This window comes from Lucilia sericata, unplaced genomic scaffold (assembly GCF_015586225.1).
Source record: "Lucilia sericata isolate MDLA Ls3-8-SP2 unplaced genomic scaffold, ASM1558622v1 Contig000553F_arrow, whole genome shotgun sequence".
Classification (NCBI taxonomy): Eukaryota; Metazoa; Arthropoda; class Insecta; order Diptera; family Calliphoridae; genus Lucilia; species Lucilia sericata.
The window spans coordinates 54,321-82,308 of NW_023994563.1; the positions used below are offsets into that span (position 1 = coordinate 54,321).

General features: G+C 30.6%; 2 protein-coding genes across 2 annotated transcripts; one reads left to right on the forward strand and one right to left on the reverse strand.

Annotated features, from left to right (window-relative positions):
• The first annotated feature begins 314 nt into the window (after positions 1-314).
• LOC119606129 lies at positions 315-16,410 on the forward strand. The gene is given in 21 exon segments (XM_037959519.1): positions 315-579; positions 4,249-4,543; positions 4,545-4,584; positions 5,167-5,189; positions 5,191-5,305; positions 5,308-5,377; positions 6,048-6,119; positions 8,817-8,919; positions 8,921-8,959; positions 8,961-9,140; positions 10,577-10,594; positions 10,596-11,787; positions 11,850-12,209; positions 12,271-12,728; positions 12,791-12,889; positions 12,952-13,186; positions 13,189-13,261; positions 14,546-14,633; positions 14,635-14,826; positions 14,885-15,061; positions 15,130-16,410. Coding segments are annotated over 20 exon segments (3,879 nt in total). The 5' UTR covers positions 315-579; positions 4,249-4,399; the 3' UTR covers positions 15,331-16,410.
• A 7,146-nt stretch (positions 16,411-23,556) lies between these two features.
• On the reverse strand, positions 23,557-27,979 carry LOC119606123. Its single transcript, XM_037959512.1, has 3 exons — positions 27,898-27,979; positions 24,206-24,435; positions 23,557-24,145 (listed from the first exon to the last, which is right to left on the reverse strand). Exons 1-3 carry the CDS (start codon positions 27,910-27,912, stop codon positions 23,557-23,559), a joined length of 834 nt encoding a protein of 277 aa, XP_037815440.1. The 5' UTR covers positions 27,913-27,979.
• Positions 27,980-27,988: the final 9 nt, after the last annotated feature.

Genomic DNA, 27,988 nt, shown 5'->3' on the forward strand with positions numbered 1-27,988 from the left:
TCGACTTTTTTCATAGACGATAGTCGAGTTATCGAATTTTTTGGAACAAAATACAAAAATTTTTTCGACAAAAAGTCGATTGTTCGATTATTCGAAAGTCGATTTATAGAACCCTATGTGTCAGTCGACAAAAGCCGAATAGTCCATATTTAAAAAAGTTCGAAAAGTCGAACTTTGAAAAGTTTAAAAGCCCCTAATTACCATTTGATCCCAAATAAACGTAAACTATTTTTTCCACATTACTTCACGACAATGGCAACACCGCCACAGTACTTAATTAGTCAACCAAGTTTTTCATTTAACACAGTTTTGTACAATTTTTCATAAAAATAGCATTAAAAAGTCTCACACAGTCACTAAGAAAATTTGAAAAAAAATTATTTAAAAATGAAAAAACATGTTTAAAATATTAAAAATCTATAAAAAAATGTATACTGCAAAGTTTTTATTAGAAAAATCCCAAAAATAAACTATGAAATTATGTTAATTTGAGACATTTTATAGAAACAGACCTCAACTCTTAAGATATAAAATGGGAAAAAATCTATAATACATTTTACAGTGTAACTAGAAAAAAAGGTAGTATAGAAAAGAAAATCTAAAAGAAAAAAGAATTATTGTGAAAAGTGAATATGCTTAAAGTGAAAAAACATGTTAAATATGCAAGTAGTTTATTAATTAAAAGAGATTTTCATTTAATTCATTAATAATTGTGTGAGTTTGTGTGTAAAATGATGTTTGAAGCAAAAGACAGGAAAAAAGTTAACACAAAAATAGTTGTGTATTGTATTTTTTCATCTCATTGTTACTTCTTCGTTTACTCTTGACTTCTCTCCTCGTATTACTTCATTCATTGATTCTCTGTATATGACTTTAGTGTTGTTGTTTGTGTTGTTTCTTGTGGGGGGAGAGATGATAGAACGTAGTCTGTCAAGTGAAAATAATACTAGTCAGATTTCAAGAGTTGCCATTAAATACGGGGGGTGTTATTTTATTTATTAAAAACTATATAATAATATTTTTGAAAATATAAACACTAAATTGTGCAATAGAAGTTGTAAATTAATTAATCATATATTTTTTTATAAAAAAATCATGAATAATTTGTATATTATTCCCTGCTGAGTAGATTTTCTTATTAAAATGTGTCATGTAAAAAAAGGGTAACACTGCAACTTTACTTTCATTGTTGTTGGTATTTTTTGAAACAAAAACAAATTCATTAGAGCATTAAAAAGTGTATAAAACAAGAATAATATGACAACAGCAAACAAATTCAGTAGCATCAACTTCATACTAAAACACAATTAAAGTATAAAGATTTTTTTTAATTATTGTCCTGTTTTCATTTACCCATCAATTAATTGTAGTATTTTTCAATAAGTATTTAAGCACAAAATCTAGTTTTGTTCATTACCTACAATGTGTACAAATTGTTCATTCTTTTTTAACAAGTGTAATTGCTTTTGTTTAGATTTTGAGTGTCCTACATCATTTTAGTGGGAAATGTATGTATATATTATCTGTTTATCCTGATGTTCTGTTCTAGTTTTGTACTAGTTCTGTTCTAGTTCTGTTCTAGTTCTGTTCTAGTTCTGTTCTAGTTCTGTTCTAGTTCTAGTTCTGTTCTAGTTCTGTTCTAGTTCTGTTCTAGTTCTGTTCTAGTTCTGTTCTAGTTCTGTTCTAGTTCTGTTTTAGTTCTGTTCTAGTTCTGTTCTAGTTCTGTTCTAGTTCTGTTCTAGTTCTGTTCTAGTTCTGTTCTAGTTCTGTTCTAGTTCTGTTCTAGTTCTGTTCTAGTTCTGTTCAAGTTCTGTTCTAGTTCTGTTCTAGTTCTGTTCTAGTTCTTTTCTAGTTCTGTTCTAGTTCTGTTCTAGTTCTGTTCTAGTTCTGTTCTAGTTATGTTCTAGTTCTGTTCTAGTTCTGTTCTAGTTCTGTTCTAGTTCTGTTTTTAGTTCTGTTTTAGTTCTGTTTTAGTTCTGTTTTAGTTCTATTCTAGTTCTGTTATAGTTCCAGTATCTAAGTTCTGTTCAAGTTCTGTTCTAGTTCTGTTCTAGTTCTGTTCTAGTTCTGTTCTAGTTCTGTTCGTAGTTCTGTTTTAGTTCTGTTCTAAGTTCTGTTCTAGATATGTTCTAGTTCTGTTCTAGTCCTGTTCTAGTTCTGTTCTAGTTCTGTTCTAGTTCTGTTCTAGTCTGTTCTAGTTCTGTTCTAGTTCTGTTCTAGTTCTGTTCTAGTTCTGTTCAGTTCTGTTCTAGTTCTGTTCTAGTTCTGTTCTAGTTATGTTTCTAGTTCTGTTCTGTTCAGATTCTGTTCTAGTTCTGTTCTAGTTCGTCTAGTTCTGTTCTAGTTTCGGTTTCTAGTTCTGTTCTAGTTCTGTTCTATTTGTCTGTCTAGTTCTGTTTTCTAGTTCTGTTCTAGTTCTGTTCTAGTTTCTGTTCTAGTTCTGTTCTAGTTCTGTTCTAGTTCTTTCTAGTTCTGTTCTAGTTCTGTTTCTAGTTCTGTTCTAGTTCTGTTCTAGTTCTGTTCTAGTTCTGTTCTAGTTCGGTTCTAGTTCTGTTCTAGTTCTGTTCTAGTTCGGTTCTAGTTTCTGTTCTAGTTCTGTTCTAGTTCTGTTCTAGTTCTGTTCTAGTTCTGTTCTAGTTCTGTTCTAGTTCTGTTCTATTCTGTTCTAGTTCTGTTCTAGTTCTGTTCTATTTCTGTTATTAGTTCTGTTTCCAGTTCAGTTCTAGTTCTGTTCTAGTTCTGTTCTAGTTCTGTTTAGTTCTCTCCTAGTTCTGTTCTAGTTCTGTTCTAGTTCTGTTTTAGTTTCTGTTCTAGTTCTGTTCTAGTTCTGTTCTAGTTCTGTTCTAGTTCTGTTCTAGTTCTGTTCTAGTTCTGTTCTAGTTCTGTTCTAGTTCTGTTCTAGTTCTGTTCTAGTTCTGTTAGTTCTGTTTCTAGTTCTGTTCTAGTTCTGTTCTAGTTCTGTTCTAGTTCTGTTCTAGTTCTGTTCTAGTTCTGTTCTAGTTCTGTTCTAGTTCTGTTCTAGTTCTGTTCTAGTTCTGTTCTAGTTCTGTTCTAGTTCTGTTCTAGTTCTGTTCTAGTTCTGTTCTAGTTCTGTTCTAGTTCTGTTCTAGTTCTGTTCTAGTTCTGTTCTAGTTCTGTTCTAGTTCTGTTCTAGTTCTGTTCTAGTTCTGTTCTGTTCTAGTTCTGTTCTAGTTCTGTTTTAGTTCTGTTCTAGTTCTGTTCTAGTTCTGTTCTATTTCTATTCTATTTATGTTCTATTTATGTTCTAGTTCTGTTCTAGTTCTGTTCTAGTTCTGTTCTAGTTCTGTTCTAGTCTGTTCTAGTTCTGTTCTAGTTCTGTTCTAGTTCTGTTCTAGTTCTGTTTTAGTTCTGTTCTATTTCTGTTCTAGTTCTGTTCCAGTTCTGTTTCTAGTTCTGTTCTAGTTCTGTTCTAGTTCTGTTCTAGTTGTTCTAGTTCTGTTCTAGTTCTGTTCTAGTTCTGTTCTAGTTCTGTTCTAGTTCTGATCTAGTTCTGTTCTAGTTCTAGTTCTGTTCTAGTTCTGTTCTAGTTCTAGTTCTGTTCTAGTTCTGTTCTAGTTTTGTTTTAGTTCTGTTTAAGTTCTGTTCTAGTTCCGTTCTAGTTTAGTACATGTTCAAGCTCAGTTCTAGTTCAAGAAAAGTTTAATATTATCTCGAATTGCTAATATTATCACAAAAGAATCAATGGTCGGAATTAACCGACTATAATTTCTTACTCGTTTAGTATTTTTTGCTTTTCCTTTAGTTAATTGTTCCATTAATTAATTATAATAGTTTTTTTTTTGTTCTGAGTCTTGCTATAATATGAATGATATCATGCAAATATTTTTAGGAAAATATTTTATTATGCAAACAACAACAACAATAAAATTTGAGGAAAATTTCAGACTTAAACATAAACATTTGTTTAATTTTATTTTGGAATAAGAAAATCTAGTGTGTAAATTATAGGAGAATTTTATGTGTGTATTGAGGTATTGATGGGAGAAACATGTTTCCCAAATTAAACTGTCTATTAAAAAATTGATTTGAAACATAAAAAACAAGATCAATTAGATTTTTTTTTATAGAAAAAAAAGCAATAGCGGAAAAAAGAGTTATTAATAGAAAACCCATTATAAAAAGTCATGTTATTCTGGAAATACTTTTTACTATAAAATAAGTTAGATCTTTAAAAAACACAATATAATTTTTCAATAAAATGTTTAAATCTCAATTTCTTTTGTACAGATTTTCAGATTTTAGATACGAAATCAAATTAATTTCTACAAAGAAAACAATAAAAATGGCAAAAACTATTTAAAAACGCACTATTCTTTTTGAATTGAAGAAGCAAAAAATAGTAGTTAAATTTAAATATTTTTTAAAATCGCAGTGAAAAATGCCTTTAGCTACCAGTACATCAGCTCAACAATTGCGTCCATTAACACTGGCTGGACCAGAACGTGAACCAGTACAATTCACTGTAAATCTGGTTGGAGCACCAGCTGAGGTTGAGCAACTGGTACAGCAAATAAAAACTGTTTGCTGAACAGTTCCTATATCATTGGAAAACATTTCCCATTGGTAAGTTTCCAAAAAATATATTCGTTAAAACAGAACTAGAACTGAACTAGAACTGAACTAGAACTGAACTAGAACTGAACTAGAACTGAACAAGAACTGAACTAGAACTGAACTAGAACTGAACTAGAACTGAAGTAGAACTGAACTAGAACTGAACTAGAACTGAACTAGAACTGAACTAGAACTGAACTAGAACTGAAACTAGAACTGAACTAGAACTGAACTAGAACTGAACTTGAACTGAACTAGAACTGAACTAGAACTGAACTAGAACTGAACTAGAACTGAACTAGAACTGAACTAGAACTGAACTAGAACTGAACTAGAACTGAACTAGAACTGAAGTAGAACTGAACTAGAACTGAACTAGAACTGAACTAGAACTGAACTAGAACTGAACTAGAACTGAACTAGAAGAACTAGAACTACTAGAACTGAGAACTAGAACTGACTAGAACTGAACTAGAACTGAACTAGAACTGAACTAGAACTGAACTAAAACTGAACTAGAACTTAACTAGAAGTGAACTAGAACTTAAATATCCATTTACTTAATGATATTCATCATCCCATAATTTGTAGTTCTTCCTCAACCCCTTCGGTCGCTGCTTTAACCCTAAGCAGTTCTGGCAATATGGCTCCAATACGGTAGGCAATCGTAAACCCAGACCCATTAATTTAAGGGATTTATTCATAGCACCACCCTTTGATGAGCTTGATGCCGTGCTTCTGATGGTACTGGCGATCCACGGCGTCTAACGAATTCCCAATTGAAATCGTTGCGTGAGAATGGGTAAGTTTATTCTAAATTAAAATTTATTTTATTTTTATTAAACATTTAAAAGAAATTCTTCAAATTTATTTAATATTGATTAATATTATTTTGCTATTATTTTTATTTTATTTATTATATTTTCTGCGTAATAAAGCTAATATTTCCAAAAATCATATTAAACATTAAAAATTAGTTTAATTAAAATTTTGTATACATTATAGAAAATTTATTTGTTTTACATATTTTTTGGGGATGATTTTTTCTTTACGTTTTTCTTCTTATTTTATAAACACAAAAAAGTGTTTTTTTATTTATTTGTTATTTAACAAATTGCTCATTATTAATTTAATTGTTCACTTCATACATTATTTTTGGATTCATTTATTTGTTTTGTTCACCTGCTGCATGTTTAAATAAAACTCTATACATTTTTAGCTTTTATTTAACCATTTGAATTTCATTATTTTTATATAATTCTTTAGTTTAATTTTGTTTACGTTCAAATTCTTTTAACGTATAAAAATCATAATCTTCTCTACTATGGCTAAATAATTCACCCAAAACCAATAAATTTTTTTATATTATATTTTATTGCATTAACCAAACAAATTATTCACCATTACAAAAAAAAAAAAATTATATATATAAAACGAAAACTCGAAATCTTGAAATTTAATAAACAAAAAAGCTTACAAAAGGATAAATATGGAAAACCCAAGAAATTAACTTTGGAACAATTGGAAACCATACGTAAAAATGGGTAAATACATTCAACAATAATAAACTAATTTAATTTTTCTCTTCTTTTTTCAATTTCAATTATTTAACGAAATTATTTTATGATTTTAACTATTTAAACATAAATATTTAAGTCGTTTCTTTGTATATAGAGTTTTTATTTAAATTTCAATTAAATGGTTTTTTATTATATGATAAATTTGTGTATAAATGTTGTAAAATATTGTGCGTATTATATGAAAGATTTTGAGTAATTTAAAATTTTAAAGTAGCCAGGGAACTTGTATAATAAATTAAATCTTTTTTAGAAAAAAGAACCAAAAATATTAAGGCATTTTAGGGTTTACCGATTGTTTTGTTAAATTTATATAATTCTAATTTCAGATCTGTTTCAGTTCTAGTTCAGTTCTCAGTTCTAGTTCAGTTCGAGTTCAGTTCTAGTTCAGTTCTAGTTCAGTTCTAGTTCAGTTCTAGTTCAGTTCTAGTTCAGTTCTAGTTCAGTTCTAGTTCAGTTCTAGTTCAGTTCTAGTTCAGTTCTAGTTCAGTGTCTAGTTCAGTTCTAGTTCATTTCTAGTTCAGTTCGAGTTCAGTTCTAGTTCAGTTCTAGTTCAGTTCTAGTTCAGTTCTAGTTCAGTTCTAGTTCAGTTCTAGTTCAGTTCTAGTTTCAGTTCGAGTTCAGTTCTAGTTCAGTTCTAGTTCAGTTCTAGGTCATGTTCAGTTCTAGTTCAGTTCTAGTTCAGTTCTAGTTCAGTTCGAGTTCAGTTCTAGTTCAGTTCTAGTTCAGTTCTAGTTCAGTTCTAGTTCAGTTCAGTTCTAGGTTCAGTGTCTAGTTCAGTTCTAGTTCAGTTCTAGTTCAGTTCTAGTTTCAGTTCTAGTTCAGTTCTAGTTCAGTTCTAGTTCAGTTCTAGTTCAGTTCTAGTTAGTTCTAGTTCAGTTCTAGTTCTAGTTCTAGTTCAGTTCTAGTTCAGTTCTAGTTCAGTTCTAGTTCAGTTCTACTTCAGTTCTAGTTCTAGTTCAGTTCTAGTTCAGTTCTAGTTCAGTTCTAGTTCAGTTCTAGTTCAGTTCTAGTTCAGTTCTAGTTCAGTTCTAGTTCAGTTCTAGTTCAGTTCTAGTTCAGTTCTAGTTCAGTTCTAGTTCAGTTCTAGTTCAGTTCTAGTTCAGTTCTAGTTCAGTTCTAGTTCAGTTCTAGTTCAGTTCTAGTTCAGTTCTAGTTCAGTTCTAGTTCAGTTCTAGTTCAGTTCTAGTTCAGTTCTAGTTCAGTTCTAGTTCAGTTCTAGTTCAGTTCTAGTTCAGTTCTAGTTCAGTTCTAGTTCAGTTCTAGTTCAGTTCTAGTTCAGTTCTAGTTCAGTTCTAGTTCAGTTCTAGTTCAGTTCTAGTTCGGTTCTAGTTCGGTTCTACTTCAGTTCTAGTTCAGTTCTAGTTCAGTTCTAGTTCAGTTCTAGTTCAGTTTTAGTTCAGTTCTAGTTCAGTTCTAGTTCAGTTCTAGTTCAGCTCTAGTTCAGTTCTAGTTCAGTTCTAGTTCAGTTCTAGTTCAGTTCTAGTTCAGTTCTAGTTCAGTTCTAGTTCAGTTCTAGTTCAGTTTCTAGATCAGTTCTAGTTCAGTTCTAGTTCAGTTCTAGTTCAGTTCTAGTTCAGTTCTAGTTCAGTTCTAGTTCAGTTCTTTTTCTAGTTCAGTTCTAGTTCAGTTCTAGTTCAGTTCTAGTTCAGTTCTAGTTCAGTTCTAGTTCAGTTCTAGTTCAGTTCTAGTTCAGTTCTAGTTCAGTTCTAGTTCAGTTCTAGTTCAGTTCTAGTTCAGTTCTAGTTCAGTTCTAGTTCAGTTCTAGTTCAGTTCTAGTTCAGTTCTAGTTCAGTTCTAGTTCAGTTCTAGTTCAGTTCTAGTTCAGTTCTAGTTCAGTTCTAGTTCAGTTCTAGTTCAGTTCTAGTTCAGTTCTAGTTCAGTTCTAGTTCAGTTCTAGTTCAGTTCTAGTTCAGTTCTAGTTCAGTTCTAGTTCAGTTCTAGTTCAGTTCTAGTTCAGTTCTAGTTCAGTTCTAGTTCAGTTCTAGTTCAGTTCTAGTTCAGTTCTAGTTCAGTTCTAGTTCAGTTCTAGTTCAGTTCTAGTTCAGTTCCAGTTCAGTTCTAGTTCTAAGTTATTATCAAACACTTAATTAACGTCTTATTTGCTGTCATTTAAACGATTTTATTAAATCTATAAATCAATATTATTTTGCATGTTAATAGTGAATAAATTTATTTATATTTCTAAAATTGTGTACAAGAAAAATCAATAAAAAAAAAATGTTAAGAATATTACTTATTTGTTCTATTCAATGTTTACCCTTTTTACGTTTTACATGTCTTTTAATATTTGTTCACCTTTACCAATTTGTATTTGTATTAACGAAATATTAATAAATACCATCACTCCTGACTAACGCCTCTAACATCATCAACATCATGACCAAACATCATTATATTAGTTCATAATTTTTTGGTTTCTGTTGCCTTTAAATCCTTAAGCAAAAAAACTCCCTAAATAAAATATTTACTATTGGCTCTCATAAATTTAAATAATCTTAATGCTGGCTTATTTATGTATAAAAAACAACAACAATTCGTTATATATAAATTTCGTAGAATGAACTAGTGTGTGTGCATGTGAAAATTAGTAGTTTAGTTTTAATAAACATGAACTTTGTTTTTAATCATATATTGTTTACATCATTCTATTTTCTTTCACAGAGAATTTAATGTTCCCAGTTTGCATTTTCCGGGTCAAGTGCATAAATGGCGTTTATCGCAGCTATTGCAAAAAGGCACTTTACGCGCTCATGATTCATTTTTAAAGTGATTTGGCTTTGGCTGCTCGTTTTCTAGTGGTTACAAGCTCGTGGTCGTATATTTTCTCATTTCTTTTCGGTTTATCATGCTATACACGCTCTACTCCATGGTCTGGTCAGAGTGGTCGATATGTTTATTGGAGTACCCGCTCTGTTGGCCCACAATTTGGACTATAAAATTAAAGAGGAAAGATGTCGTTTTCTGATAGCGGAACTTGTGTGCAGGGTAAGGTTAAGTTTCTAATTTAACGTAAATTCGGTTATAGTTCTTATCTAGTTATGTTCTAATTCAGTTCTAGCTCAGTTCTAGTTCAGTTCTAGTTCAGTTCTAGTTCAGTTCTAGTTCAGTTCTAGTTCAGTTCTAGTTCAGTTCTAGTTCAGTTCTAGTTCAGTTCTAGTTCAGTTCTAGTTCAGTTCTAGTTCAGTTCTAGTTCAGTTCTAGTTCAGTTCTAGTTCAGTTCTAGTTCAGTTCTAGTTCAGTTCTAGTTCAGTTCTAGTTCAGTTCTAGTTCAGTTCTAGTTCAGTTCTAGTTCAGTTCTAGTTCAGTTCTAGTTCAGTTCTAGTTCAGTTCTAGTTCAGTTCTAGTTCAGTTCTAGTTCAGTTTCTAGTTCAGTTCTAGTTCAGTTCTAGTTCAGTTCTAGTTCAGTTCTAGTTCAGTTCTAGTTCAGTTTCTAGTTCAGTTCTAGTTCATTTCTAGTTCAGTTCTAGTTCAGTTCTAGTTCAGTTCTAGTTCAGTTCTAGTTCAGTTCTAGTTCAGTTCTAGTTCAGTTCTAGTTCAGTTCTAGTTCAGTTATAGTTCAGTTTCTAGTTCAGTTCTAGTTCAGTTCTAGTCAGTTCTAGTTCGTTCTAGTTCAGTTCTAGTTCAGTTCTAGTTCAGCTTCTAGTTCAGTTCTAGTTCAGTTCTAGTTCATTCTAGTTCAGTTCTAGTTCAGTTCTAGTTCAGTTCTAGTTCAGTTCTAGTTCAGTTCTAGTTCAGTTCTAGTTCAGTTCTAGTTCAGTTCTAGTTCAGTTCTAGTTTCAGTTCTAGTTCAGTTCTAGTTCAGTTCTAGTTTCAGTTCTAGTTCAGTTCTAGTTCAGTTCTAGTTCAGTTCTAGTTCAGTTCTAGTTCAGTTCTAGTTCAGTTCTAGTTCAGTTCCTAGTTCTGTCAGTTCTAGTTCGTTCTAGTGTCAGTTTCTAGTTCAGTCTAGTTCAGTTCTAGTTCAGTTCTAGTTCAGTTCTAGTTCATTTCTAGTTCAGTTCTAGTTCAGTCTAGTTCAGTTCTAGTTCAGTTCTAGTTCAGTTCTAGTTCAGTTCTAGTTCTTCTAGTCAGTTCTAGTTCAGTTCTAGTTCATTCTAGTTCAGTTCTAGTTCAGTTCTAGGTCAGTTCTAGTTCAGTTCTAGTCAGTTCTAGTTCAGTTCTAGTTCATTCTAGTTCAGTTCTAGTTCAGTTCCTAGTTCAGTTCTAGTTCAGTTCTAGTTCAGTTCTAGTTCAGTTCAGTAGTTCTAGTTCGTCTAGTTCAGTTCTAGTTCAGTTCTAGTTCAGTTCTAGTTTCAGTTCTAGTTCGTTCTAGTCAGTTCCAGTTTCAGTTCTAGTTCAGTTCTAGTTTTGATCTAGTTCTAGTTCTGGTTCTACTTTTTAGAGAAATTTCTATGATTTTATTTTTTTAATTTTTGTTTCTTCAGTCCGAATTCGAAGACTGTTTTAGATGGTCTATGCTCATATGTGCGTAAAATGTTGCGTCGTGCCACCATGGAGAAATTCGACTTTAATAGTTGTGATGTCTCACAGCCAGTGCCATATCTCTTCTTAACGCCCAAGGGACAAGAAATCGATTTGCGACTCTTCTGTCGCGATGTTATGCGCAAAGCTTTGCCCATTTTGATTGGCATACTAGAGCGGGAAACTCGTGGTTGGTTTCTACACTTCCGTGAACGTTTAATAGCCGAATTGAGAGCTAAAAAGTTGACAGATAAAGAAATCGAAGAAGAAGTTAATGAGGCTGTAATGAAAGAGTATTTACAACGTGTTTACACATCAATATTATCCAATCCTAAATTGGCCGAACTAGGCGATGGTATACCTGAGTTATTAGTGCAGCAGGCCCAGTCGGTGGTGATCATGTATAAGGCAGTGGATAAAGTACAAAAGGATATTAAACGCTCACGGGAAGATCATCAGAAATGTTTGTCAAATGATCATTCGGTGTTGTCGAGAGTGGCACCCTGGTTGCGTTCGAAATTAAGACATGCTGAAGAAAGTAAATTATCCAAGTCAGCCTGGTCGGCCCATGAGGAAGCTTTGAAAATGTGCTCGAAACATAATCTACATCAAACTGCCTACTTTTTAGGGCGAGATTTGGCTTTCATGAAGGAGCGTGAACCGGTATTGCTGAAAGAGTTGAAAAATGCCAAAACACCCACACGTAGTTTTCAATGGGCCTGTCGCATTTGGTCACCTAAGTCCTGGATTATACGTAGAAATTTCCAAGGCCAGTCGGATGTTATACCCACGGTCATAAGTCAACAGGCCACCTCGATAGTAACGCCCAGATCAGATCCTAGTCAACCGGTGTTCTTAGTGGAAAAGGAAATTGTGCGCACCACCAGCACAAGGTGGCCCTTCTGGCGTTTATTGAATTTAATGCAGCGTACTTGGTGTTGGACCTGGAATATGATGTTTCTGTTGGGCATTTTGGTGCCCTGGTGTAGTCCCGTAAGTTTGCGGGCCCTGTTCTGTGTTAAGCCTTTCATGCCAGACCTAGAGTTGTCACAAATCAATGGCACCCTTTTTCCGCGCAAGACAAGCATAACGCAGACTATGGCCTCACGTCTAATAGAGCTCTGGCGACACATATCAAAATCAAGAACGCATTTTGAAACTGAACCGGATACGGGTAAGTTTTATTAATAATAAACAACAAGTTCTTAAGTAATTTATTATGTGGTGTTTTTGTAGGTTTCATAGGCAAGGGATTTACACGCAATTTAAATCGTGTTTGGAATTATTTTGTCAAAGGTTTTCTGGGCACTGTGGTTATCTTGTTTGCCTTTCCCTTACTCTGTTTGGCCTGTAGTTTGCTTAGCATTTTATTGGCCTTAACAGCTCCTTTGTGGATTCCCGTATTTACTATTTTATTGCATGTTTATATGATATTAATTTATGATCTGGATTCGCCGGACAATGCACGCAATCGCTATTGTATTTTATTGGAGGCATTAATATGGAATATTTTCATACAGGGCTGTATACAACCCATAGCGGCATTATTAGTGGCCAGTATATTGTGTCCATTGGTGTCCGGTTTGATATTAATAGGTAAAAGATTAAGACATTTTTTGTTTTACAAAAATATCCATAATTTTCTTTCAATTCAAAGTTGGTGTGGTTCGTTACTCTTTGCGACTGTTGTGGGATTCCCTTACATTTCATTTGTTCATTAAGAAATGTGGCCGTATCCCGGCTTCCGATAGTTTGGCTGTTAAACGTATAGCCGGTCCCGGTTTGGCTCTCGACTATTACTTTATCATTAGACCCGAGCAAGCTTTGGCTGCCTTTGAAGCCAAAATGGAATTGGATGAGTTGCAAGCATATCAACATGCCATGGAACGTATAATAATGCAACCACAAAAAGATTTCTCTCAATTTGTAGAGGCTTGTTTTGGTCCCTTTTCAGCCCAACTGTCGAAAAGTGGACCCTACTTGTCATTGGATCGTGAGGCTCAAGACTTAATGACTACATTGCATGAGAAATTAGAGAAACGTAGACGTGAATTGCAAACCGCCTTGACCACACAAGTTAAAACCAGAATAAAACTCAATACCAAGGAACTAAAGGTGAATATTAACTGCCTCAATTAAATCTAAATAAGTTCTAACTTTTCTTCTTAAATCCTTAGATTGCCATACAACTTGCCGCCCATATACTGGAGAAATACTATCCGTCACATATTATAGCTAGATTATCCATAAGTGAGGAAGAATTTTGGGATAATAAGGTAGTGAATATTCATTCAAATAAACTTCTGCATATAATCTAATTTTTTTTTTTTAATTTTAGGGCTTAACGGTCAATGATTGGCCCGGTTTAGCTGGCCTCATTTATACCGAAATATTTAGCTTAGATTTTCTCACACCTCTAATGGAAAACGATACGCATTTCAAACTGGAACCACATCCAACTTTGGATTTGACTCGCTACACCGAAATGGTACAAAATGCCACAGATGTTATTGGTTCCAAAGGTTTAGATCTCTTGGGTAATGTTTATGCTCCGCGTGGTAATGTACAAGTACATTACCATTCCTGGAAGTGACCGCCTTTAATCCTAGATCTAGAATAACATTAACTTTCAGAAAACCAGAGAAACGGTAAGTTTTTTGATAAAATTTTTAGATCTAGATCAGTTCTAGTACAGTTTTAGTTCTAGTTCAGTTCTAGTTAAGTTCTAATTATGGGATAGTTCTGTTCTAGTTCAGTTCTAGTTCAGTCCTAGTTCAGTTCTAGTTCAGTTCTAGTTCAGTTCTAGTTCAGTCCTAGTTCAGTTCTTGTTCAGTTCTAGTTCAGTTCTAGTTCAGTTCTAGTTCAGACCTAGTCAGTTCTAGTTCAGTTTAGTTCAGTAGTTCAGTTCTAGTTCAGTTCTAGTTCAGTTCTAGTTCAGTTCTAGTTCAGTTCTAGTTCAGTTCTAGTTCAGTTCTAGTTCAGTTCTAGTTCAGTTAGTCTAGTTCAGTTCTAGTTCAGTTCTAGTTCAGTTCTAGTTCAGTTCTAGTTCAGTTCTAGTTCAGTTCTAGTTCAGTTCTAGTTCAGTTCTAGTTCAGTTCTAGTTCAGTTCTAGTTCAGTTCTAGTTCAGTTCTAGTTCAGTTCTAGTTCAGTTCTAGTTCAGTTCTAGTTCAGTTCTAGTTCAGTTCTAGTTCAGTTCTAGTTCAGTTCTAGTTCAGTTCAGTTCAGTTCTAGTTCAGTTCTAGTTCAGTTCTAGTTCAGTTCTAGTTCAGTTCTAGTTCAGTTCTAGTTCAGTTCTAGTTCAGTTCTAGTTCAGTTCTAGTTCAGTTCTAGTTCAGTTCTAGTTCAGTTCTAGTTCAGTTCTAGTTCAGTTCTAGTTCAGTTCTAGTTCAGTTCTAGTTCAGTTCTAGTTCAGTTCTAGTTCAGTTCTAGTTCAGTTCTAGTTCAGTTCTAGTTCAGTTCTAGTTCAGTTCTAGTTCAGTTCTAGTTCAGTTCTAGTTCAGTTCTAGTTCAGTTCTAGTTCAGTTCTAGTTCAGTTCTAGTCAGGTCTAGTCAGTTCCTAGTTTCAGTTCTAGTTCAGTTCTAGTTCAGTTTCAGTTTCAGTTCTAGTTCAGTTCTAGTTCAGTTCTAGTTCAGTTCTAGTTTCAGTTAGTTTCTAGTTCAGTTCTAGTTCAGTTCTAGTTCAGACTAGTCAGTTCTAGTTAAGTTCTAGTTCTGTATAGTTCTGTTCTAGTTCAGTTTTAGTTCAGTTCTAGATCAGTTCTAGTTCAGTTCTAATTTCAGTTCTAGTTCTGTTCAAGTTCAGTTCTAGTCTTTTAAGTTCAGCTCTAGATCATTTCAGTTTTTTATGAATGATTGTCTGAAAGATTTAAACTGAAATTTTTTTCGTTTGAAAAAACTTGTTTTTTGAAAGAATTTTCCATTCTTCTTAAAGGGACATTTCCGTTGGTTTGACCACACCTCGCGTTCGTGCCCATCGTGCTGCCCAGCAAACAAAAACTTCCGATACTCATAAACCCTGGCCGTCCCTGGAAAAAGAAGTCAGACGATAAAAGTTTATCGGAAAAGTTATTGATACCTTTGCCGGTACCACATCCTGTACATATAGCGATTAATATCTACAATCGTGATGCTGAACATCCCATACCCTTAGACTCGGAACTAGTATGGGAAATATTAAAATCCATAGAAGATTGCCAAAGTGGTGATGCAATGGTAAGTTTTTAAATGAAATTAAGAAAATAATTAATAAAATTGTATTTTGTATTTAAAGGCCGTAGCTCAAACAGTTTCACGTTACCGTGGAGCTGTCACAGAATCCAGTAACGATTCGCTGGCATCCAGCAGTAGTTTGGGTAGTACAAGAGAATCTGGTGGTTCTGCCACTGGTTCGGGTTCTGGTATTGCCAATGGCAACAACACCGAAACATTGCCTTGTGTTAATCGAGAGGTGGGATTGTTTTTCTGTTAAAATGTTTTATTCATATTAATATTAATTAACTGTTGTTTTGATTTAAGGTTTGCACTCAAGTTAAAGTGGCCGAAGAACAACCACCCAGTTCTGGTTTCCATTGGACCCTAAGTAATTGGGGTGCCGCACAAACTGCCCGCAGGCGTACCAATTCCAATGTACGTGTAGATTTAGCCAGTCCTGAGGATATTTCCTTAGATACAGACAGTTCAAGAGCTGTTTTCAATCCCTATGGAACAACTGTCTAAGACATTCGCCATCATAATGCTCTCATTCATTCATACACACACACTCTACACTCTTTAAGAAAACAATGTTATACAATGGTAAATTGCTTTTTTATTAACTTTTTATTAGATAAAACAAAACAAAGTGAAGAAAATATTTTATAAGAACCTATAAACAACTAACACTTTTTATGTGTTAAAAAACAACAAAAACAAATTAAAAAAGAAGAAAACATCATTATTATGAAAAGTTATAATTAAAATTATAACAAATTAAGTCATTAACTCGAACAATTCTAAAAAAAAATCGTAAAACAAAATCAAGAAATCAAACTACTTTAATCTATATTCTCATATACATACTATATACATACACACCCATAAAATTATCTAGATAGTTAGTATATCTAGACTATATATTTCCATTTATAAATTTACATAAAAAAACATAGATATTTTACTAAAAAGAAATATATCCATACAAAATTACATTTACCTATACATACATAAATGTATTGAACTAATCTGTATTCCTTATTTAGTTATCTATTTTTCAAAATATTAACCCTTTTGAATCTCATAATGTACACAAAAAGAGAAATATCCATATTGATATTTAATCTTCTACTTAGGCCTTTCATTTTCTTTTAAGAAAACTTTAGTTTCCTTTTTTATTTAATTTACAATATTTTAATCTAGTCGTTTATATACAAATTATATTGAAAAAAAAAACACAAAAGTTTTCTTTTTAAGCTAAAAAGAAACGAGTATTTTTTTAACACATAATGGCGGTATTTGAAAAGAACAAATTATATAACATTTCCCAGATTTCAAAATGTGGTGGACCGATTTATGTTTAAAAAACTTTAATAAAAAATTTTCTGACGTATGACTTTTCTACAGAAAATCATATGTTAAAGGCTTTTTATTGAAAATCTTCTGTTTGAAAGATTTTTTTATAAAAAATCTGCTGTTGAAAGACTTCTACGGAAAATCTTTTGTAAAAACACTTTTTAATAAAAAGTCTTATATAGAAAGACTTTTCTATAGGAAATCTTTTACTAAAAGACTTCTCTCAGTTCCACTTCAGTTTTAGTTCAGTTCTAGCTCAGTCTAGTTCAGTTCTAGTTCAGTTCTAGTTCAGTTCTAGTTCAGTTCTAGTTCAGTTCTAGTTCAGTTCTAGTTCAGTTCTAGTTCAGTTCTAGTTCAGTTCTAGTTCAGTTCTAGTTCGTAGTCAGTTCTAGTTCAGTTCTAGTTCAGTTCTAGTTCAGTTCTAGTTCAGTTCTAGTTCAGTTCTAGTTCAGTTCTAGTTCAGTTCTAGTTCAGTTCTAGTTCAGTTTCTAGTTCAGTTCTAGTTCAGTTCTAGTTCAGTTCTAGTTCAGTTCTAGTTCAGTTCTAGTTCAGTTTCTAGTTCAGTTCTAGTTCAGTTCTAGTTCAGTTCTAGTTCAGTTCTAGTTCAGTTCTAGTTAATTCTAGTTCGTTAGTTCAGTTCTAGCTCAGTTCTAGTTCAGTTCTAGTTCAGTTCTAGTTCAGTTCTAGTTCAGTTCTAGTTCAGTTCTAGTTCAGTCAGTTCAGTTCTAGTTCAGTTCTAGTTCAGTTCTAGTTCAGTTCTAGTTCAGTTCTAGTTCAGTTATAGTTCAGTTCTAGTTTCAGTTCTAGTTCAGTTCTAGTTCAGTCTAGTTCAGTTCTAGTTCAGTTCTAGTTCAGTTCTAGTTCAGTTCTAGTTCATTTCTAGTTCAGTTCTAGTTCAGTTTCTAGTTCAGTCTAGTTCAGTTCTAGTTCAGTTCTAGTTCAGTTCTAGTTCAGTTCTAGTTCATTTCTAGTTCAGTTCTAGTTCAGTTCTAGTTCAGTTCTAGTTCAGTTCTAGTTCAGTTCTAGTTCAGTTCTAGTTCAGTTCTAGTTCAGTTCTAGTTCAGTTCTTTCAGTTCTAGTTCAGTTCAGTTCTAGTTCAGTTCTAGTTGAGTTCTAGTTCAGTTCTAGTTCAGTTCTAGTTCAGTTCTAGTTCAGTTCTAGTTCAGTTCTAGTTCAGTTCTAGTTCAGTTCTAGCTCAGTTCTAGTTCAGTTCTAGTTCAGTTCTAGTTCAGTTTTAGTTCTGTTCTAATTCTGTTATAGTTCAGTTCTAGTTCAGTTCTAGTTCAGTTCTAGTTCAGTTCTAGTTCAGTTCTAGTTCAGTTCTAGTTCAGTTCTAGTTCAGTTCTAGTTCAGTTCTTGTTCAGTTCTAGTTCAGTTCTAGTTCAGTTCTAGTTCAGTTCTAGTTCAGTTCTAGTTCAGTTCTAGTTCAGTTCTAGTTCAGTTCTAGTTCAGTTCTAGTTCAGTTCTAGTTCAGTTCTAGTTCAGTTCTAGTTCAGTTCTAGTTCAGTTCTAGTAGTTCTAGTTCAGTTCTAGTTGAGTTCTAGTTCAGTTCTAGTTGAGTTCTAGTTCAGTTCTAGTTCAGTTCTAGTTCAGTTCTAGTTCAGTTCTAGTTCAGTTCTAGTTCAGTTCTAGCTCAGTTCTAGTTCAGTTCTAGTTCAGTTCTAGTTCAGTTTTAGTTCTGTTCTAATTCTGTTATAGTTCAGTTCTAGTTCAGTTCTAGTTCAGTTCTAGTTCAGTTCTAGTTCAGTTCTAGTTCAGTTCTAGTTCAGTTCTAGTTCAGTTCTAGTTCAGTTCTAGTTCAGTTCTAGTTCAGTTCTAGTTCAGTTCTAGTTCAGTTCTAGTTCACTTCTAGTTCACTTCTAGTTCAGTTCTAGTTCAGTTCTAGTTCAGTTCTAGTTCAGTTCTAGTTCAGTTCTAGTTCAGTTCTAGTTCAGTTCTAGTTCAGTTCTAGTTCAGTTCTAGTTCAGTTCTAGTTCAGAATCTAGTTCTGCTCTAGTTCTGTTCTAGTTCAGTTCTAGTTCAGTTCTAGTTCTGTTCTAGTTTTGTTCTAGTTCTGTTCTAGTTCTGTTCTAGTTCTGTTCTAGTTCTGTTCTAGTTCTGTTCTAGTTCTGTTCTAGTTCTGTTCTAGTTCTGTTCTAGTTCTGTTCTAGTTCTGTTCTAGTTCTGTTCTAGTTCTGTTCTAGTTCTGTTCTAGTTCTGTTCTAGTTCTGTTCTAGTTCTGTTCTAGTTCTGTTCTAGTTTTGTTCTAGTTCAGTTCTAGTTCTGTTCTAGTTCTAGTTTAGAAAATATTGTTTAAAAGATTTCCACAGAATACTTTTCTATAGAAAGTCTGTTGTTAGAAAGTTTTCTATTAAGAATATTTGGCAGCTTTTTATTCCTTTTTAAAATATAAATTTCCTTTTAAAAATGTAATTTAGCAAACATATTTTCTTAAAAATTAAGATTTCTTTTGTCCACCAACAAAAATTATTTCTTGAAATCTTCAAATTAAACAACTGCCTTTGTGTTAAATTTTAAAAATTTTAGCTACATTTTTAAGGGTTTTGTTTTTATTTTTTATATACATTAAAAATTCAATAATCTTTTTCATTATTTTAAGTATTATTTGTATATTTATTATGGCTGGTTTAACATACACTACTAAAGATATGCCGAAACTTTTAGTAAAGTTTGTAAATTTAGCATATTGTATGTTTAACCAACTTATGTTGAATATTTTTATTATCTACTAATATATATTTTTTTCTATACAATGCACTGAGATTATTTGTTTTTTTATATATATTTATCTCATTTACACTTTATTATTTTTTTAATTAAAATAACAATTTACACTTATAATAATGGAATAAAAGTTTTTTTTTTATAATAAGTTTTGCAATGTACACTTTATGTATGAGTTTTTTCACGAAACGTTTGGAGGGATTTGTATAAAGAAATTTTTCAGACTTAAGCCACTTTATTGCAAAATCTTGGTTAAAATTTCTTGTAGAAAATATCATTTGATATGTAATTTTCAAGGCTTAAGAATTTTGTTATATATTTCTTTTAAAAACAAGATTGTCAATTACGATTTAGAAATGCAAAATTTTCTTTATCTTACTAATGGGGTTTCTGAGATGATTTATTTTGATATTTTCTTTATTTTCCTTAAAATTTATTTAATTATTCTTCTTTTCCTTAAATTTTCATTCGCCAAAAAAAAAAAAAACAAATCTTATGCTAAAAACAAAAAAATAAAAAAATCATATTCTAAATTAACACAAAAAATAACCAAAAAATATTTTAAATATAATTAAAAAACAAACAAATTCATTATGAAATAAATTAATAAATATTTAATTTATTGTTAAGTAGTTAAACGCAAATCAAATAAATTGTTTAATACAAATTAAAAATATAATAAACAAAAATACTAATAAATAAAATAATACAATTTTTATTAATTATGACAACATTATGATAAATAATAATAATATAAAATTATATAAAATTAACAATCATTTAAATCATACAACAAAATTGCAAACAATTCTAACCATTTATACATAACAACAAAAACATATTTGCAAACAAATTTAATTAATATAAAATTAAACTCATTAAATAATTACAAAAAAAAAAAACCAAGCCAACCTACCCCGCCCACAAAACACCTTAAGATACAAATTTCTTTAAAACAAAAAAAGTAAAAGATCCCAAAATCCCATAATATTAAATTTCAGTTAAAAGTTATAAAAAAAAATTATTTAATTTTAAAAAAATTTCTTTGCAAAATTAAACTGTTTGAAAGTTTTCTATAGAGAATTATTTGTTTCAATAACTTTTCATGATCTTAAAGCTATTTTCTATATAAAAATTTACAAATTTTTCTATAGAAAATCTTTTTATTAAAGAATTTCAAGAGTTTTCTATCAAAAATCTTTTATTCAAAAACTATTCTATTGAAAATATTTAGTATGAAATCTTTTCTATGGAAATCTTTTCTTTTGAAGACTTTTCTATAGAAAATCTTAAGTTTTAAAGATTATTTGAAAACTTTTCAATGGAAAATCTTTTGTGTGAACATTTTTCTATAGAAGAACTTTTTTTTAGAAGAATTTTGTGTATTTTTGAAAGAAAATCTTTCGTTTAAAAGATTTTTCTTGAGAAAATCTTTAATTTGTTAGAAAATCTTCTATTGAATGATTTTCTTATAGAAAAACTTCTATTAAAAGACTTTTCTATAGAAATTATTCTATTCGAAAGACTATTTCATATAAAATCTTCTATTGAAAGACTTTTCATAGAAAGTCTTCCATTAAAAGTGTTTTCTATAGAAAATATACAATACAAAAGATTTTCTTATAGAAAAACGTCAGATTTTTTTTATAGAAAATCTTCTATTTGAAAGATTTTTCAATAGAAAGTTTTTTGTTGTAAGATTTTTCTATAAAAAATCTTCTTTTTGGAAGTCTTTCTTTCATTGTGGAAAGATCTTTCTATAGAAATTCTTCTATTCGAAAGATTTTTTGAAAGAAAACACTTTTGAAAGAAAGTTTTTACTATAGAAACTTTCTCATTTGAAAGACTTCTCTGTAGAAAATCTTTTGTTGAAAGATTTTTCTATAGAAAATTGTCTACTTGAAAGACTTTTCGGAAGAAAATCTTCGGTTGAATGTCTTTCCTTTAGAAACTATTCTATTTGAAAGATTTTTCTATAAAAAATATTCTATTGAAAGACTTTTTGATAGAAAAACTTCTGAAACTTCTATTCGTAAGAATTTTTGAAAGAAAAACGTCTGTTGATTGTGTTTCCTATAGAAAATCTTCTATTCGAAAGATTTTTCTATAGAAAACCATCTATTCCAAAGATTTTTTGATAGAAAATCTTCATTAGAAAGTTTTTCTTATAGAAAATTTTATATTCGAAAATTTTTTCTATAGAAAATATTCTGTGGAAAGACTTTTCTATAGAAAATATCCTATTTGAAAGACTTTTCGATAGAAAATCTTCTGTTGAAGGTTTTTCCCATAGAAAATCTTCTATTTGAAAGATTTTTCAATAGAATATATTCTGTTGAAAGATTCTTCAATAGAAAATCTTCTATTCGAAAATTTTTTTGAAAGGAAGTCTTCTGTTAAACGTTTTTCCTATAGAAACTTTTCAGTTGAAAGACTTCTCTGTAGAAAATCTTTTGTTGAAAGACTTTACAATAGAAAATTGTGTATTTCAAAGAATTTTCGATAGAAAATCTTATGTTCAAAGTCTTTCCCATAGAATATTTTCTATTCGAAAGACTTTTGTAAGTTTTTCCTATAGAAAATCTTCTCTTCGGAATTCTTTTTGATAGAAAATCTTCTGTTGAATGTTTTTCCTATAGATAATTTTCTATTCGAAAGATTTTTTTATAGAAAATATTCTGTTGAAAGATTTAGCTATAGAAAAGTTCTATACGAAAGAATTTTTGAAAGAAAATCTTCTGTTGAAAGTCTTTCCTATAGAAACTCTTCAGTTAAAAGACTTTTCTATAGAAAATCTTTTGTTGTGTCATTCCTATAAAAAATCTTCTATTCGAAAGAATTTTCTATAGAAAATATTATGTTGAAGGACTTTGCTATAAAAACTTCTATTCGAAAGAATTTTTGAAAGAAAAACGTCTGTTGAAAGTGTTTCCTATAGAAAATCTTCTATTCGAAAGATTTTTCTATAGAAAACCATCTATTCGAATGATTTTTTGATAGAAAATCTTCTTTAGAAAGTTTTTCTTAGAGAAAATCTTATATTCGAAACATTTTTCTATAGAAAATATTCTGTGGAAAGACTTTTCTATAGAAAATATCCTATTTAAAAGACTTTTCAATAGAAAATCTTCTGTTCGAGTTTTTTTTCCCATAGAAAATCTTCCATTTGAAAGATTTTTCAATAGAATATATTCTTTTGAAAGATTCTTCAATAGAAAATTTTCTATTCGAAAGACTCCTATAGAAAATCTTCTATTTGGAATCCTTTTTGATAGAAAATCTTCTGTTGAATATCATTCCTATAAAAAATCTTCTATTCGAAAGAATTGAAAATGTTATGTCGAAGGACTTTGCTATAGAAACTTCTATTCGAAAGAATTTTTTAAAGGAAAACTTCTGTTGAATGTCTTTTCCATAGAAAATCTTCTATTCGAAAGATTTTTCTATAGAAAACCTTCTATTCGAAAGATTTTTTGATAGAACATCTTCTCTAGAAAGTTTTTCTTATAGAAAATCTTATATTCGAAAAATTTTTCTATAGAAAATATTCTATGGAAAGACTTTTCTATAGAAAATATCCTATTTGAAAGACTTTTTGATAGAATATCTTCTGTTCAAGGTATTTCCCATAGAAAATCTTCCATTTGAAAGATTTTTCAATAGAATATATTCTGTTGAAAGATTCTTCAATAGAAAATTTTCTATTCGAAAGACTTTTTGATAGATAATATTCTGTTGAAAGTTTTTCCTATAGAAAATCTTCTATTTGGAATCTTTTTTGATAGAAAATCTTCTGTTGAATGTCATTCCTATAAAAAATCTTCTATTCGAAAGAATTTTCTATAGAAAATGTTATGTTGAAGGACTTTGCTATAGAAACTTCTATTCGAAAGAATTTTTGAAAGAAAAACTTCTGTTGAATGTCTTTTCCATAGAAAATCTTCTATTCGAAAGATTTTTCTATAGAAAATCTTCTGTTCAAAGTTTTTCCCATAGAAAATCTTCTATTTGAAAGATTTTTCAATAGAAAATTTTTAATTCGAAAGTTTATATTTAATTACATTTCTATAAAAAAATTTAAGTTCAGAGTTTTTTCTAGAAAGAAAGATTTTTCTTTTGAAAAACAATCCCATGACTTTCCTCAGCAATTGGTATTATTTTTTTTATATATATAAAAAAATCCTAAACAAAAAAACATCCCATCATGACCCTAAACTATGATTCGTTTTTTAAGAATTTCGAAATAATTTTTATTATTTTTTATGATTTAAATTAAGAAAAAAAATAAAATTTATCTAAAATGACTAAAAAATAAATTGATTTATATTATTGTAACAAAATTAAGTGATTTATATTTAAAAAATTTAATTAAAAAACAAAAAAGAGAATGTAGTATAAAAAAAATCCCTCAAAAAGAAAATAATTTAAATATGTTAGAAATTAAAAAATAATAATAATAATATAAAAACAGAAAACCTATAAAAATAATAAAATTTATAAATATTATAAAAAAAAAAATAAAAGATTTTTCTTTAAAGGTATTTAATTTAAAAACCCCTAAATATAGAAGAATAGTAAAAAAACAACAACTTTAAAATACTTTTTCTCAATTGCATTTATTTAAAAACTATAAAAAAAATATGAAATAACATAAAAAATAATCTGTACAATTTACAACCAAGCCGTTGGAGCTCCCGATTTAGAACCGGCAGCTGCAGCAGCGGCGGCTGCAGACCAGGGTCCTAAAGACTCTAAATTGGGAACATGATTAGTACCAGCTGTTATGGGACTAAAAGCAGCATCTTTAGTAAAAGTCAAATGATGAGCGGCGCCAGCGTTATTATTACGAGCCATCTGTCCCATTTTAGAGGCTTCATATTCAGTTTTTTGTATTTCAGCAGCAGCAGCATGAGCAGAACGTTGCAAAGCATTCGCTGCTTCAGCTTCTTTAGCCGAAGCAATGCGTTGTTGATGGGCCACGGCTGCCTTAGCAGCAGCCAAACGTTGTTGAGCCAATAACACCGCCTGAGCAGCAGCAGCTGCTTCAGAACGTTGTATAGCAGCAGCAGCCTCAGATTTTTGTGTCAATATGGTAGCACTGGCTTCTTTTTCCATAGCCATTCGCTGTTGATTTAAAACATTCTCTTTGGCTGCCTGCATTTGTTGTTGAGCTATCAAAACATTGGCAGATGCCTGTTTAGCGGCCTGTATAGCATTGGCCACTTCATTGGGTGAGGGTCCCGACACTAAGCGACTAGTACTAATGTTAAACATAACATTTAAACAAAATTATTTATGTTCATCTTAACTGCTAACTTACTGAGCATTCCAAGGATTCCAGCCATTTTGAAAACCATTTAATTTTAAAGCAGTTTGTTGCCAACCAGATCCCCCAAAGCCAGCATCACCAATAAAAGCATCTAAACTACGTTTGGGCACAGTTTTGGAGATCTCAACATTAGTGTCCTTAACATGTTTACCGGCAGCAGCTAACTCAACTCCTTGGACCACCCACAACACAGCAAACAAGGTAGATATAATCAAAATGCTCTATAATATATTAAATCAAATTCAAAAATCATTAATTTTTCTACAGAAAATCTGTTTGAAGACTTTTCTATAGAAAATCTTCTGATTGAAGACTTTTCTATAGAAAATCTTCTGATTGAAGACTTTTCTAAAGAAAATCTTCTGATTGAAGACTTTTCTATAGAAAATCTTCTGATTGAAGACTTTTCTATAGAAAATCTTCCGATTGAAAACTTTTCTATAGAAAATCTTCTGATTGAAGACTTTTCTATAGAAAATCTTCTGATTGAAGACTTTTCTATAGAAAATCTTCTGATTGAAGACTTTTCTATAGAAAATCTTCTGATTGAAGACTTTTCTATAGAAAATCTTCTGATTGAAGACTTTTCTATAGAAAATCTTCTGATTGAAGACTTTTCTATAGAAATCTTCTGATTGAAGACTTTTCTATAGAAAATCTTCTGATTGAAGACTTTTCTATAGAAAATCTTCTGATTGAAGACTTTTCTATAGAAAATCTTCTGATTGAAGACTTTTCTATAGAAAATCTTCTGATTGAAGACTTTTCTATAGAAAATCTTCTGATTGAAGACTTTTCTATAGAAAATCTTCTGATTGAAGACTTTTCTATAGAAAATCTTCTGATTGAAGACTTTTCTATAGAAAATCTTCTGATTGAAGACTTTTCTATAGAAAATCTTCTGATTGAAGACTTTTCTATAGAAAATCTTCTGATTGAAGACTTTTCTATAGAAAATCTTCTGATTGAAGACTTTTCTATAGAAAATCTTCTGATTGAAGACTTTTCTATAGAAAATCTTCTGATTGAAGACTTTTCTATAGAAAATCTTCTGATTGAAGACTTTTCTATAGAAAATCTTCTGATTGAAGACTTTTCTATAGAAAATCTTCCGATTGAAGACTTTTCTATAGAAAATCTTCTGATTGAAGACTTTTCTATAGAAAATCTTCTGATTGAAGACTTTTCTATAGAAAATCTTCCGATTGAAGACTTTTCTATAGAAAATCTTCTGATTGAAGACTTTTCTATAGAAAATCTTCTGATTGAAGACTTTTCTATAGAAAATCTTCTGATTGAAGACTTTTCTATAGAAAATCTTCTGATTGAAGATTTTCTATAGAAAATCTTCTGATTGAAGACTTTTCTATAGAAAATCTTCTGATTGAAGACTTTTCTATAGAAAATCTTCCGATTGAAGACTTTTCTATAGAAAATCTTCAGATTGAAGACTTTTCTATAGAAAATCTTCTGATTGAAGACTTTTCTATAGAAAATCTTCTGATTGAAGACTTTTCTATAGAAAATCTTCTGATTGAAGACTTCTGATTGAAGACTTTTCTATAGAAAATCTTCTGATTGAAGACTTTTCTATAGAAAATCTTCTGATTGAAGACTTTTCTATAGAAAATCTTCTGTTCGAAGGCTTTTCTTTAGAAAATCTTCTGTTTGAAGACTTTTCTATAGAAAATCTTCTATTTAAAGACTTTTCTATAGAAAATCTTCTGTCTGAAGTCTTTCCTATAGAAAATCTTCTGTTCGAAGACTTTTCTATAGAAAATCTTCTGTTCGAAGGCTTTTCTTTAGAAAATCTTCTGCTTGAAGACTTTTCTATAGAAAATCTTCAGTTTGAAGACTTTTCTATAGAAAATCTTCAGTTTGAAGACTTTTCTATAGAAAATCTTCAGTTTGAAGACTTTTCTATATAAAATCTTCTGCTTGAAGACTTTTTTATATAAAATCTTCTGCTTGAAGACTTTTCTATAAAAAACTCATCTGGTTGAAGACTTTTCTATAAAAAATCATCTGGTTGAAGACTTTTCTAAAGAAAATCTTCTGTTTGAAGGCTTTTCTATAGAAAATCGTTTGCCTGAAGACTTTCTATAGAAAATCTTTTGCCTGAAGACTTTTCTATAGAAAATCTTGTGCCTGAAGACTTTTCTATAGAAAATCTTGTGCCTGAAGACTTTTCTATAGAAAATCTTGTGCCTGAAGACTTTTCTATAGAAAATCTTGTGCCTGAAGACTTTTCTATAGAAAATCTTGTGCCTGAAGACTTTTCTATAGAAAATCTTGTGCCTGAAGACTTTTCTATAGAAAATCTTGTGCCTGAAGACTTTTCTATAGAAAATCTTGTGCCTGAAGACTTTTCTATAGAAAATCTTGTGCCTGAAGACTTTTCTATAGAAAATCTTGTGCCTGAAGACTTTTCTATAGAAAATCTTCTGTTTGAAGACTTTTCTATAGAAAATCTTCTGTTTGAAGACTTTTCTATAGAAAATCTTCTGTTTGAAGACTTTTCTATAAAAAACTCATCCGGTTGAAGACTTTTCTATAAAAAATCATCTGGTTGAAGACTTTTCTAAAGAAAATCTTCTGTTTGAAGGCTTTTCTATAGAAAATCTTTTGCCTGAAGACTTTTCTATAGAAAATCTTCAGTTTGAAGACTTTTCTATAAAAAATCTTCAGTTTGAAGACTTTTCTATAGAAAATCTTCATTTTGAAGACTTTTCTATATAAAATCTTCTGCTTGAAGACTTTTCTATATAAAATCTTCTGCTTGAAGACTTTTCTATAAAAAACTCATCTGGTTGAAGACTTTTCTATAAAAAATCATCTGGTTGAAGACTTTTCTAAAGAAAATCTTCTGTTTGAAGGCTTTTCTATAGAAAATCTTTTGCCTGAAGACTTTTCTATAGAAAATCTTTTGCCTGAAGACTTTTCTATAGAAAATCTTGTGCCTGAAGACTTTTCTATAGAAAATCTTGTGCCTGAAGACTTTTCTATAGAAAATCTTGTGCCTGAAGACTTTTCTATAGAAAATCTTGTGCCTGAAGAATTTTCTATAGAAAATCTTGTGCCTGAAGACTTTTCTATAGAAAATCTTGTGCCTGAAGACTTTTCTATAGAAAATCTTGTGCCTGAAGACTTTTCTATAGAAAATCTTGTGCCTGAAGACTTTTCTATAGAAAATCTTGTGCCTGAAGACTTTTCTATAGAAAATCTTCTGTTTGAAGACTTTTCTATAGAAAATCTTCTGTTTGAAAACTTTTCTATAGAAAATCTTCTATTTGAAGACTTTTCTATAGAAAATCTTCTATTTGAAGACTTTTTCCGAAGGAAATCTTCTATTGGAAGACTTTTTTTAAAGAAAATCTTCTGTTGGAAGACTTTTCGATAAAAAATCTTTTGTTTGAAGACTTTTCTATAGAAAATCTTCTGTTTGATGACATTTTTATAGAAAATTTTCTGTTTGATGACTTTTTTATAGAAAATCTTCTGTTTAAAGACTTTTCTATAGAAAATCTTCTGTTTAAAGACATTTTTATAGAAAATCTTCTGTTTGAAGACTTTTTTATAGAAAATCTTCTGCTTGAATACTTTTTCACAGGAAATCTTTTATTTAAAGTGTTTTCTATTTAAATGAATTTCTATTTATTTGAAAAACTTTTAATTTATTTTACCACAGATTTTGCCATTGCTATATTTATTTAACTGAATATTATTGAAGAAAAAAAACTCTTTTCTAATTCAACTTCTTCTGTTGATGCGGCT

Bases quoted from the DNA above. Each gene is read 5' to 3' on its own strand.
- LOC119606123 (XM_037959512.1), bottom strand. The intron at 24,146-24,205 runs GTAAGTTAGCAG...GTTTAACATTAG, and splicing joins TGGAATCCTTGGAATGCTCA to TACTAGTCGCTTAGTGTCGG.